General features: G+C 37.0%; 1 protein-coding gene across 2 annotated transcripts in view; it reads left to right on the top strand.

The window, feature by feature from the left end:
* The window catches only part of grk6 (G protein-coupled receptor kinase 6), a 149,475-nt gene that overhangs the window by 23,456 nt on the left and 111,035 nt on the right, over positions 1–14,984 (top strand). For both annotated transcript variants that reach the window (XR_003937336.1, XM_030154607.1), the window contains exon 2: positions 7,938–8,033. Coding sequence is in view for 1 of the 2 variants with exons in the window: in XM_030154607.1 (XP_030010467.1) it covers positions 7,938–8,033 (96 nt within the window). In the remaining variant the exon portion in view is untranslated. The remainder of the gene's footprint in view (positions 1–7,937; positions 8,034–14,984) is intronic.

Here is a 14,984-nt window from a genome sequence, read left to right as displayed (position 1 = left end):
AGAAAAGGGTGTAAGACGATGACACATTTAAAGTGTGTTTGAAGCCCAACCCTGTATGTCTCTGACTTTTTAAGATACCCTATATGGATAAAAGTATGTGGACACGTTGAATTCAATTTAATCTGTATGTAATTTTTGCACTTTGCGAATTCATTTAAAATAAAACATGGATTTAAAAAAAAAGAAAAAGTCAGTGTTGAGAGAAATGAAGTTAAAACCATCTTTGTGGCATTTTGGAAGCAACAATAACAATTTACACCAAACTAACCAATGCAATGATATTTATCCCATAATATAAAACTGTATTCTGACATTAGTCATTATTGTTTTTTATCCCAGACCCCTGTTAGAAAAGAAACACCTGAATTCAACGTGTCCACATACTTTTGTCCATATAGTGTACATACTGCGTGACCTATTTCCTCGGTCATCCCCTTTATGCATCACAATTTTCCCTGCACTCACAGAACTTTATCAAAACAACAATTCTGTTTTTCTTTTACTGCCGTTGTTTGTCCCTGGCTGCTTATCTCTTGTCAAATAAAAATGTGTTTAGTATTTGTGCATATTTCTGGTGTAATTCAATTCTTCAAGGAAATAATCATTTAAAAAAAAAAGAAACAAACAAAAAATTCCTCTTAACAGTATCATGATATATTGTAATATATCGTATTGTGATCCTTGTATTGTGATTTGTATCGCCAGATTCTTGCCAATACACACTCCTAAGTCCCAATATTTTTGTCCATATAGTTTATTAAAAAAATCAAGAGAAAATAAGAAATTTAGTAAAAACCATCTCTGAAGCATTCTGGAAGCAAAGATAACAATTTAAACCAAACTAACCAACGCAATGATATTTATCTGAATATAAAACTATATTCTGACAAAGTCGTCATTATTGTTTTGTATCCCAGAACCCTGTTAGAAAAGAAACACCTGAATTCAACATGTCCACAGACTTTTGTCCATGAAGTGTACATACTGTGTGACCTAGTTCCTCGGTCGTCCCCTTTATGCATCACCATTTTCCCTGCAGTCGTAGAACTTTATCAAAACAATAATTCTGTTTTTCTTTTCGAGCCGTCGTTTGTCCCTGGCTGCTTATCTTGGGTCAGGATGAACCTTTTTTGTCTCAGATATTACTGTTGAATTCAAATAACACTGCAGACTTTGGCCTCCTTTGTAGCAACCCTGTCTCTGTGCCAGTGTGTGGTGATTTTCTGCACATTGCTTTGGCTAATTACACCGCTCTCTATGCAATTATGGTCATTAATCCGTGGCCTGGTCTCATTGATCTGCTGTATTTCCACGCCGTTTGTCTCGATTTAATGCTCTGAATGGATGCTTTGTGCACCATCCATCAGCTTATCAGTAATTCTGCGCCTGATATTATCACTTGTCCCTGGATACAAACAAAACATCTTGCTTGCATCGCATCTGAATTAATTATTTGTTGATGCCCGAGTTGCAGCAGATGTGTAATATTTGCATAACAAATCCTAAAGTGAAGCGTAACGCAGGCTGTAGCCCCGCCTGAGCGCTGGGTGATGTTAACGGCAGGACGCCTGGAGGCTGCTGCTGTATTCACAACAACCCTCTGTTATCAGTAAATACTTGAGCTGCTTCTCCACTGTGTCCCTGTTTGTTCAATCCTCTAATATTTCAAAGGCCAATCTGCCCCCAAACATTGCAAACCACAGTCAGATTCACTGTTGTAGGAATGAAAATGACACCGACGGATGGTCAGCGAGATGTTTCCAGTTGAGTTTGATGCTCTTATATCAGATGTTGGATGCTTTTATGTGAAGCTGGTCATGAATTAGTTACAAAAAGTAACTTAAAGGAGTGATATTTAGCTTTTTATGTTTTCATCGGGGTTTGTCTGTCTGTTTGTCTGTAAGCAAGATAACTCAAAAATTTATGGATGGATTTTGATGAAATTTTCAGGAAATGTTAGTACTGGCACAAGGAAAGAATGATTCAATTTTGGTGGTGATCGGGGGGGAGGGACTGATCTGCCTTGGCAAAGGTCTGATCTCTCCGAGGGCTTTTCTAGTAATAGTAATAATAATAATAATAATAATAATAATAATGATAATAATTTTTATGTATTTATTTTGGGTTTTTTTCTAGTTTTTAAATGGAATTTTTAATTTTCCAACATTTCCCTGTGGTCTACATAAACTGTAAATGCTCTGCTTGGGTCTGAATTCTTCATTAAAGGTGCGGGAGACTTTCGTGACCAATTTTTCATCATATCTGTCAAACCTCAGTCATATCCTCAGTATCACAAATCTGTAAGTCTTTCTGTGATTACTCACCTGAATCTCTTGCATTACAGTGAACAATTTCTTAGTGCCATCCACCATAAACAAACCATGTGTTTACAAACGAGCCGAGAGGTCACTTGGGCATCTTCAGAATTTTGTTGCGACGTGCATTGTGGGAAGCAAAGGCTCGCGCAGCCACCTGACAGCAGCAGCTGGAATAGACACGATCGGAAACGGCAGGAACTCCCTCCCTTCTATGCATATTCCTCCAGCTGTTTCCGCATGTTTATTTCATCCATATAATACCATATGGTCGTGCTACCGCTGTCAGGGGGCTGCACGAACCTTTCCCACAATGCACGTCGCAACAAAATTCCGAAGATGCCCGAGTTACCTCCCGGGTCAGTTTGTAAAGACATGGTTTGTTTACGGTGGATGGCACTAAGAAATTGTTGACTGTAATGCAAGGGATTCAGGTGAGTAATCACAGGAAGACTTACAGATTCATGATACTTATTATATGACTGAGGTTTTACAGATTGATGAAAAATTGGTCATGAAAGTCTCCAGCACCGTTAATTCAACTCCACAGGTCCATCTTCAACTCTATTTATGAGTAATGACACCAGAAAGGTGGTTTGGAGTGCTGGCCCTTTAAATGTACACGAGTCACTTCAGGCCCCACCCCCTCCAGGTTGTTGGCTGTGCTGCTCCTTTCCCGTTCAACCAACAACTGAACATTTTAGGTAATCTGCTCCAAGTTTGGCCATATTTTCAGTATGGACTACAACCACTGCTGCTGACAAACAATTATGTCGTACTTGAAGAGACAGTCGTTGGAAGTCTGGACCTTATATGTGCAAATGTCGTGACGTAACTAGTTATAGTCGTAACAAGGAATCGGCATCGGTATCGGCTTCTGATCTGGTATTTTTTCGAAGATCAGATAGGATCGGATTTAGTCACGAGATCAGGCTGATCCGGGCCTGGTTTGGGAAGGGGGGGGGGGGGGCAAACATCCTGCCCTCTCAAATTAAAGTTTTCTGAGGTAGGGAAAAGCTGCACAACAGCAGGAAGCTTAGAGGAACTAGCAAAGCATTTATAAGTTTCACTTTCAGTCTGCACTTGTACTCATTATAAGGTCCGGTTGTGATGTGCGAGTTTTGTTTTTTTTTTTCAACTCACGGGGCTTTTGTGGAATTATTTGACCTGCCCCGCCCCGCAAATAAACTGACATTCTTTTGACATGCCCACAACCTGACCTAGGAGGAACCCACTGCACATCACTGACGCATGGCACCAAACACACCCCCATATAATACCTGGATGGACCTGTCCATAAAAACACACAACAGCAGTGGAAAACATAAAGTTCTAATTTGTCCCACAGTATAATTTTGGAAAGTGCAAAAATTAACCCTTTCATGCACGAATTATGCAAACCTTTGTCAAGATTTTTTTCTTGAGTGTTTTTATTCCTCCTTAGGCATGAAAAAAAAAAATTGCACTTGAGTTTTTTTTTTTTTTCATGTAGTTACAAAAATGTCCATGCATTTAATTTTTGAAGTAAAGAAATGTGTTTAAAACCCAATATCAGAAAATGAGACAAAAACAATGAAATGAAAACATTTTAATCCTACTAATCTGATGTTTTCTCACATTTTAACATAATCTAATGCTAGTTATTACTCTCTTCATGTTGACAATATGCAAAAAAAAAAAAAAAAGAAACTTTTTGTCTTACAAATAACAATTGATTTACACTCAAACATGTTCGTGCAGATCAGGTTTATCTAGAACACCAAAGTTACAGTAATGGTATGAATGTCAGTGTATGGGATGATGCATAGGTGTCCACTGTGTTGGCTGATATGGAACTAAAACAACAAAGACCCATGAATGTACAAGAGAACAGCTGGAGAAGAACTGTCCAGTGTAGTGACCACTGTGCATGAAAGGGTTAAACTAAAGTTATTAAGAGTCAAAGGAGTCATAGTTGTTTTAGTTCAGGTTCCACATTCAGCCCAATTGTGATCTACAGTAAAATAATAGAATAATAGTATAATAACATATAAATAATGACTCTAAATTTAAATCAGAATTTCAGTGTAAAAAGTCCATATTGGATTGGTATTGGCAAAACTAATCACAAAAAAAAAAAAAAAATCGGATCGGAAGCAAAAAATCCAGATCAGGACATCACTAGATGTAACAAATTAAGCAGGAAATGAAATGATCCCAAATAAAAACAAATGGTCCAGAGTTGAACAGGTTAAATGTAAAAAAAGTTAGAGTTGGACTCATTTTAATTTAAATTTATTAACATCTATCAGTTCTATTTTCTTATTAAGGGTAGAAATAGCAGCTGCATAAAGTTAATAACATGACCTGTGCATCAGCCTCTGAACATTTACATCAGGCAAAGAACAACAGGAAACTACAGCTGAACTGTAATTTATACTTTTAGTTTTATAAAGTGTGAACCAGTGTCTAAAATTATCAAACTGATCTCTAAAACACTCTCTTATATGACCATAAACACACTGATCCAGTGTCACATTAAAACATGTATTTCTTTCACTTTGCATTTTTAACTTTTCATCTCCATATTGTGATTCAGGAAACAGATCAACAGATGCAAACTGCAGATTATGAGTAATTATCTGAGCTGAAAAGGAAGTCATTAAACATTTTCCCACTCATTAGTTTTGCACATTATGGAGTTTATGGAGCAAAAATGAACACAATGAACGAAAATATGAACATTAACATCTTCATGTAGTTTAAAAAATTATTCCAAAGTCACTCTTTTTACTCTTTTTCATGTTATTTCTTTACATTTGTAATTATTTAACTGTTAAATTGTTGATAATAGTTAAATAATCATCTGAATCATAAGGCAAAGTTTACATAGAAATATTAAGATAAAACATTAAAGACAGATTAAGCTGGTGACAGAGTATATTTGGCATTTATGACTAAAAAAATAAATAATAAATAAAAAAACCTCAAGTTTCCTTAAACCGCGACCAAAGGATTAATGATAGAATAAAATTAATATAAAACATGTCTAAACAAATAGCTTCATTTCCTGTACAAGTGCTCCAAGCCTCTGAGAACGCACGATTCATGCACGAAGAGGGGTACAAGCAGAAGGGGGAGGGGGGAGGGACAAGTGGCAGTTGAGTTTGATAGACATATCACCGTTCTGTTATTTTGATTGGGCGCTTGAAATGATTGGATGGTGTTTTTTCAGTCCTGTCCATTTCACAGGTGACTACATTTTTAAAAAATTTTGTGTTAGAGCATTTAATTAATTGATTGTAATCAGGGTGTGAAGGGGATTTTAAGCAATATAGTAAAATATGCTCCAGGAAAACATCTCCTACCCCACCTTTAAGCTACTTTTCCTGAAGGCAAGAACAAAACATAAAATAAACCTTGATAAATGTCTCAGCAACCTCTCAGAAATACTTTTTTATACATTAGCGCTAAGTTTGTTTTTTTTTTGCTCTAGTTTTTCATCTGCTCTAATTGCACCCTTACAAATAATGTATTTTATATAAATATGTATATGCTTACATCCACACTTGAGTTTTTGTGTGCATGCATAGGTGTATATATGTATGTATGTATATGTGTATATTCTGTATATCTACTTAACTCTTACTCTTTGTGTATTCACAGACATCTGTATAGCGAGTTAATTATTTCTACATATAGCCTTATATATAGTGTATTCACAAGATATTTGTATAGCAAATCAGTTACTTCTGTATAGCCTTAAGGATAATTATAACCACCCTTTATAGCCCTACCTGTACTTACTTCTCCCATAACAATTGTACATATACTGCATAGAACTATTGAACATCCTATTTATTCATCTGTACATTCAATACTTAATATAACCATCTCATTTGCACTAGCTGTATATAACTGCACTCATCTGTACATATTGCTTATCTGTACATACGGTATTTAACTGTATTATACTGCACTTCTGCTATTTGCACTTCTGATTGGATGCTAGCTGCATTTCGTTACCCTATATTTATACTGAGTAATGACAATAAAGTTGAATTTAATCTAATCTAATATAATTTATTTACTGTGTCTTTTTGAAGGTGGAGTGGATGCATTTTTATTTTGTTTCTTCTGGAAGTACTTGTGTCCTGTAATACTTTTATTGTTATTTATTATTTTTACAGCTGCATGATTTGGCCCTAATTTTGCTAGGTTATTTATTTCACTTAGTTTTCCGTATTGCCTTTTTTAATTATAATTTACTAATTGTGCAGATTTTATGGTTGTTATTTGGCTGGTTTAGATTGGTACACCGGGTCTAGTTCCTCCTTGTGTCTAAATCAAGTGGAGTTTGTTTAACTTGAGAACATTAGAACTGGTTTGCTTTTCTAGGGGCCTCTTTCAGCCCAGTAATAACAGCGACAGACTACATTGTTTCTTTAAGAGTGTTTCTTTTGGCTTTATGCTCTGTCTTTGTAATTTTAGGCCAACAAGATGTGACGCGAGGTCTCATTGTAAACTTTCGATTGGTGTTGTTTGTAAAAATAATGATGGAAGTGGTTCTTGGTTCTGCAAAGTTCATTGACTTTTAAAACATGACGAACTGGTCTGAGATTCAGCCCCAGCTCGGAACAGCATGGTTCATTATCAGAGTTACAACGTGCACTTAAGGATGGTCTTTGGATCAGTTTCACAAGAAAAAAAAACTAACAGAACATGGAAGAAGTTAAAAATTGGTTGAATTAACAAACAGACGAGTGGTGTGCGGGTCGGGTTGGGGCGAGTCAAAAAAATGTCACTATTTGCAAGGCAGGTTGGGACGGGTCATTGATTGAGCAGAGACAAAAATATAGTATCATGTATGAATTCCCTATAGCAGGTTAAAACATTTAGCGATATATTGCCTATTATATTTTGTATTATTTGATGATTAGTACTAGTGATGCGCAGGTCAGCGGGTTACCTGTGGATAACCCGAGGGTTGGGTTGGGTTGGGGCGGGTCAAAAAATGTCACTTCATTTGTGGGACGGGTCAAATAATTCCACAAAAGCCACCAGTATATAAAGGGAAATGTAAAATATGTAGATGTTGATAACAGGATGTATGCAGAGTGAAAGCAAAAACAAACAGATCAAATGCATGCAGTTAGAAGAAAAAACATTTATTTACCTAAATTAAATAACTATCCTAATGATACATCTGAGTGGTTTTGTCATTTAGTTAAAAACAGCAAATTACCCAGTGAAAACCAATTGTAACGAACTGCTCCAAAATTAGACTCAACAGTTTGCACACAGAAGTGTATCATCAGCATATAGTGAAACCCAATAAACTGATTATATCTGTTAGCTTTTATAAGATGAAGACAGATAAATGGTGATAACCTCAAAGACATTATGATCAGCTGTTGGAGAAAAATTCCCTCGCTTGGTTCATCAAACATGACCTAAAAAAACTAAATTTTTATCTTCAGTAGTGACTAAAATTAGTCATTTGTAAAGATGTTTCATAACTGAGTGGTTACCATAAACAGGATGTCGGATTAAATGACACATCAGTTATTGTTAAATATCGATGTAAACTCAAATAAACATCTTATTTGAACTCAAACATGTTTGTTTTTTTTTTTTTAACAGGAGGTGGAGGGAACAGAAAAGGAAAGAGCAAGAAATGGAAGCAGATGCTGCAGTTTCCTCATGTTAGTCTGTGTGAAGAGCTGCGACAAAGCACAGGTAAGATATACTGTTTTACAGAGAGCACTGCTTTTATCTCATCAGCAGACTCTGTGGTCTGGCTCTGGAGCCTCTGAAACTGATTCAGATCTATTATAAAACACAAACATTTACTGTATGTATTCATAAAGACATGTCCAGTTCCTTTTCAGCTCAGTACATCATGCAGCTTTTCTTAGGACTTTCTTTCATTGGGTATAGTTTTATTTGTAGTAGTTTTTAATCATGTAATCAAATGCCTGTTAAATAGAAAATAGAAATAGGGGGATTTCTCAACTATTAGACTACTTTTCTATTTATTGTTTTTAGGGATGCAAAGATACCACTTTCACAAAAATAATGTTATGACGTTAGTTCTGAATTAATAGAATATGAACATTTGAACAGGATCTTAAACTGTAATGTTTGTAAAACATAATTTAAGTTTTAACACAAACATTTTGTGATATAGCATTAGATCCTGTTGGGATCAAATAAAAATGTGTTTAGTATTTGTGCAGATTTTTGGTGTAATTCCATTCTTCCAGGAAATCTTTTAAAAAAGAAACAAAACCAATAAAAAATGGCCTTTTTAACTTTTTGTATCGTGATATATCGTATTGTGATCCTAGTATTGTGATTTGTATCGTATCGCCAGATTCTTGCCAGTACACAGCCCTATTCATAATACAAGTACATATTTTTTCCTTGAGTCTTGAGCGTTTTCACACAGTGTACTCGAGTCCATGCCATACTTGAATACGTTCACACCTTTCCTGCAGATGTTGCGTTCACAAATGCGTACCGCGGCCCGTGCCTGAGTACAAATGGGTGTTCCAGGGCCGAAACAGTAGGTGGCGGTGTAGAAGGAATTCTGTCGCAATCTAACAAATCCATAAGTCAGAAGAAGACAAACCCTCACCTATCTGTTATCCTGTTTGAGGCAAAGAGAAGCAGAGCGAACTTCGTTGTCCCTGATATATCACCGAGTGGTTCGGTTGATAAGGCGAGCCTGTCCCGTGTGGATCCGAGGCTTTTTCAGGAAACAACAGGAGCGCCGTCTATGGTCTCATGGTGATTAACCCACTTTCGTTGTTGGAATGGTGATTAGGTCACATCTGGACTCGGGCACGGATCGCATTCACACAGCAACGTACCATGCAGTAAAAGTACCCTCATTTTATTTGGGTCTTAGGGCCTGATTTACTAAGATCACAAATAACGCGAGCCAATTTGCTTGCTCACGCTAAAAATGTGTGTGCTATTGATTTGCGTGTCACGGATCATTTACTAAGATTGCCAGTGCAAATGACAACAGGTGCAAAGTCTTGGAGACCGCCCTATTTAAATGAGGATTTTGCGTGCGCTACTGGTTGTCGTCATGGAGACAGTACGCTGTAAAACTGCTCAGATTTTTTTGCTTGCATTAAGCAAAAAATCTTAAATTAAGCAAAAAAAAATCTGCCGATGGAACAAGTGAAAGTTATCTGGGTAAGATTTCTTGAAATAAGATTTTCCAGATCTATTGTTTAAAAATAAGTTCTTACATCTCACTGAAAAGTTCCTCTTTAGGTGATTCTGTCTTATTACCTCCGCCAAGGAGGTTATGTTTTTGCCAGGGTTTGTTTGTTTGTCTGTCCGTTAGTGTGCAACATAACTCAAAAAGTTATGGACAGATTTTGATGAAATTTTCAGGGTTTGTTGGAAATGGGATAAGGAAGAAATGATTACATTTTGGTGGTGATCGGGGGTGGGGGGGCCCACGGGGGGGGGGTGCAAACCAGAAAATTTCATCAAAATTTGTCCATAACTTTTTGAGTTATGTTGCACACTAACGGACAGACAAACAGACAGACAGACAAACAAACCCTGGCAAAAACATAACCTCCTTGGCGTGGGGGGGGCCCACGGGGGGGGCCACTGATCAGCCTTGGTGGAGGTCTGCGCTCTCCGAGTGCTTCTAGTTTTAAGTGTGATGAGACATTTTGACTAGAAATGAGAAAAATACACTTGGTAAGATTTGGATTTTTGCAATGTGTCCTGTGCTATATTGATCCATTCTTCAGTTGTGGGTGCTTCAGGCTTTAACCTTTTTCTCGTGATAATCTTTTTACTTGCTGCCAAAAACATTACCAACAGTTTTTTTATCTTTCACAGTCCAAATATTATATGAAATACCTCTAAGTACAGGGCTTTCTATTCTTGTATTTTCATTTTGCTTTTATTTATTCTTCTTTACAGTACTTTGGTCCACTGTGGTTGTTTGAAAGTGCTTGGATTGGATGTTCGGATTAGGGATGTAACGATTACCGGTATAATGATAAACTGCGGTAAAATTGCAGACGGTTAGTATTACTGTTTAAATTCTAATTATCATGATAACCGTGTTTGATTACCGCATGTTTAGGTGAAAAAATCCTATGTAAAGATCTGCTTTTATGTCAAATATTTGAGTACAGTTTTAATTTATTACAATTTAAATTTTATATACGTAATATTCGGAACCAATATTCACTTTTAACGTCTTTGAAAAGGTTCGTTAGGCATCTTTGTGTTATTTATGCAATGAATTATATACGTTTTTCAAATCGAATTTTATATTTTTTTGTGTTTTCTGGTCTTTTATGTTTTACAGTAGGTTCAAGTGAAAAAATGATAGGCAGATGATATAGATGAAGTTGTGTTGAAAAAAAAGATACCAAACATGGGTATAGTAAACAGTTTTTATATAGTATATAACGGCAAAATCAAAAGTACTGAAAAATGGACAAAATAGGCTCAGACCACTAAGGGTTAATACTTAAATATTTCTGCCAACAGAAGGTACATTGTGCCAATTATTTTATTTGGTTTTTTTTTGTGTATGTATGGGGGGGTTGGTTTTTAAATACAACTTGGTTAATTTATTTCAGTGTGTGTAGAAGTACTTTTGCACATTTTGAGCACAATTTCAATAATACCACAATAATAATGATAACCATGATAATTTTGGTCACAATAACCGTGATATGAAATTTTCATATTGTTACATCCCTAGTTCGGATAGAGGTGGTCACAGAGTGGGTGTGTTGTATCATCTCGCAATGACTGTTTAAACATAAGAAACATTAGCTTCGTTCAGCATGTTCTTTTTGAATAGGTCTGAAAATCATCTTGCACTGACTTGAAATTAGAGATTATAATCTACAGTTGCCACCATGTTGGCTCTTGTCAGTTCTGTGGTTGCATCACAAGCTGATGCTTAGCTCGTAGGGGAAGTTGTGAACTTCTTTTGGTTCAACTTTCTTTGTTCTGATTCACCCATGCTGACTCTTTTTCTTCACTTCTCTGCAGTTTCTCAATAAACCTTCTGTCGCACCGCCACCTCACACAAACCTGTATAACTATACATACGGGGAGCTGTACTCACTCATTTTCAAGTCTATGTCTATTTATGGTCAGGTCATTCAAACGGTTTTACATGTCAGAGGACTTTGGGAAGTTTGCTTTATTTATCATTTATGTTGAACAGATTTAAATGAAGGAAAAAGTGTTAATGTGTTTGTTTTGGCTTCAGCTGTTTACAATTTCAGACATTCTGTATCAACACTTAGGCCCAATCCCAATTCACCCCTTAGCCCCCCCCCTCCTTACCCCTACCCTCTTGGCCCTTGCACTTGGCACTACCCCTTGAAACGGAACTGCAAGGGGTAGGAGTTGAAACATTCTCCTGTGAAATGATCCAACTCTTCCAGACCTGTTACGTCATCAGCAGTCATCGATGCCGCTATTAACAGATGCGACAACTTTGTTTGCGACAGTATTCCCCGTGCCGTCAGCAGATGTAGCTGTCTCTGTTCCATGGGCTTTAGTCATCTTTTTGTCTATCAACTATAAACCGTAGAAATGCAATCTGTAACACTTTAAAACGTGATTAAACAGTCGATCAAATCATTAAGTTGTTTACGAAGAAAATACGTACATTTGTGTGTTTCTTTCATCACACTGCTGCACTTCTTTGCTGTGTTTACCTCCACCTTGACGATGATTCAAACAGAATTATGGGAAATTTCTCCTACGCTTCTGTTTGTAGTGTGGTCCTGAAATGTCTCTGTTTCAAGGGCCAAACAGACCTCCACCTTAGCTCCTCCCCTCTGACTAATTGAGAATTGGGACAACACTACCCCTTCACATGTACGTGCAAAATCGAGGGGGAGGGGTAAGGGTAAGGGGGAGGGGCCAAGGGGTGAATTGGGATTCAACTTCAATGCTTTTGTTATATTAATAATACAATGTTGGACATTTTTTATTAAATGTAGACAGTGTTTTAGAACAGTGGTTCTCAGCTGGTCTGGCTTCAGGACCCACTATCACCCCTCAATGACAAACCGCCACCCAAATTAATAAAAGTTCTTGATTGATAAAACTTCTCAAATTTATTTAATAAAAAAAAAAAACAACAAAAAAAACATGGTATGTCCAGAAAATATTTGGGAAGGAATGCTTCTCGAACCAAAAAGTAGTTTGTTTGAGGTGCTCTTTGGAAAAAGGGATTCAAAAAGTATTTATCACACTGGAAGAAAAATCCAAGGCACTCTCTTTAAACATTAAAATGCCTTTATTACCATGGCATGGACATATTTAGACCAAAAAAACACTTCAACACATTTCAGCTTCAAGCCTTCGTCAGGAAATCAGTTTTTCAGGCTCTTGTTTGACTTCCTGACGAAGGCTTGAAGCTGAAATCCGCTGAAGCGTTATTTAGGTCTACATATGACCATGCCATGGTAGTAAAGGCATTTTAATGTTTAAAGAGAGTGCCTTGGATTTTCCTTCCAGTGTGATAAAAACATGGTGTGTTTTGAACCAGAGTGACTAGAGAATATCACAGTATGAAAACACAGAGGACAAGTTTAACCCCTTATAGGGCACTCATTGAAATACTCTGAAATTCAGAATTTCAACTTTAGTGTGTTATTGGACATCGACATCTCCCTCCTCTTGCCATGAAACATCCGAGCAGCACTTGCTAAAAAGTAAACACATGCAATAAAACAACTGTTATAAGGTCATAAACGGACAAAAATCACTCTTTCACTATTGACAGCTTCAAAATGTCTATAAAATCTGTCTGAATCACTGTATATTGTTATAAAAACCAACATGGTTCTGGATCTCACTGAGCCACGGGATTGGCCCCATATTTAATGTTTGAGGAAATTACCAAAAATAGTCACTTGCCTGATAAAGGGTGAACTAGAAGCACTCGGAGAGCGCAGACCTCCGCCAAGGCTGATCAGTGGCCCCCCCGTGGGCCCCCCCACCCCCGATCACCACCAAAATTTAATCATTTCTTCCTTATCCCATTTCCAACAAACCCTGAAAATTTCATCAAAATCTGTCCATAACTTTTTGAGTTATGTTGCACACTAACGGACAGACAAACAAACAAACAAACAAACCCTGGCAAAAACATAACCTCCTTGGCGGAGGTAATCATCAAATACAAATCAAGTGATATACAGCCTTACATTTTTTCATGAATAAAGTCCTTTTGAGATACTTTTTAAACAATGATAAAGCAGATGTTAACATTTTAACGAAAAACAAAAATATGCACTCTGTTAAAAATTAAAAGGGCATTCAGTCACTCATTCAAGAATTCAAGAAACACAGTGAGGTTTTTGTTCAATGTAGGTAAAACCATATCTGATATAGTCATTGTCATACCTGAGTTTTGAATAGAAACGTTTGGTTCTTCTTTTATGCTGTGAAATGTCTGGTGTTAATTAGTATTACAGCGCATTATCGCCACCTGCTCTTGGGGAGTGTCAGTGGGCAGCACTCAACTCCATAAAATAAAAAAGCACAAAATTCATTTCTTGACATTATTTTTTGCCCAGACAAAGGTCCACTACCCACTACAAATGGGTTTGCGACCCACTTTGTCCAGGACAACAGATAGAAATTAGCTTTTCTGCTAAATCTGGTGCACGCATCTTGTTCTTTGTAACTAATGCCAATACATACTGTCCTGTAAGTAAATAAATAAATACAAATACAAAATACTTTTGAGTCACATCCCACCAGTTGAGAATCACTATTTTTGAACATACTGTAAATAAGTGGTAATCTCTGTAGGCCTGGGAACCAAAACCTGGTTCCAAATTAGGACCAATACTCAAATGCCAAGTACCCATAAGAGATGCTGCATTTAGGTTCAAACATCTGCAACGACCACATGCAATGAACGGACTGGACCTGTGTGTTTGGATGAGAAGTCAACATGGACGACTGTAGGCTGCTGCTCTAGGAGAACAGAGAACTTTCATCTTCCGAGCGTTTACATGACAACTTTTATTCCTGGTTTAAACTGATTAAAGGTTAGATCCCATTTCAGATGCCCATGTAAACACCTTATTCCAGTTGATAAAGAAAAGTTTGGATTAAATTTAAACCTGATTAAAGTCACTGGTTTAATCCACTTTTGAATCCGGTCTAAATTATTCCTGGGACATGTAAACCCTTTATTCCGTTTGGACTTTATTCCTGCCATTCTGCACATGCTCGTTGTCTTGTCCTGTTGCGATGATGCACACATTCTGCGCTGGCGGAAGAATATGCAGTGCAGTCTAGTCAACCCAAACCGTTCCAGTGGGCTATTCTGATGGGATCTACCAGCCTGGAAAACCCTGAAGGAAGAGTTCACCACTTATTTTTTATTAATTCATTTGTCATACACTAATGAGTTCGATAAGTGGGCAAATCAGTTTGCACTGCAGCCCTTCCGTTAGCTTAGCTTAGCCTAGTTTAGCATAATCGCTTCATTCCTATGGTCAGACGTAGCCAGGCTTTTATAGGTGATTCGTAGTATTTTATGAATGATTTTGTGAAATTCAATTCTCCCTGATCATTCCTTTAGTCCGGTGGGGTCGATATGATCACAAATTGAGGCTCAAATCATGGCGATGTGACTTACTGCACTAATAAAAT

The sequence above is a fragment of the Sphaeramia orbicularis genome, chromosome 14, assembly GCF_902148855.1.
Source record: "Sphaeramia orbicularis chromosome 14, fSphaOr1.1, whole genome shotgun sequence".
Lineage (NCBI taxonomy): Eukaryota > Metazoa > Chordata > Actinopteri > Kurtiformes > Apogonidae > Sphaeramia > Sphaeramia orbicularis.
This window is presented reverse-complemented; position numbering and strand designations above follow the sequence as displayed.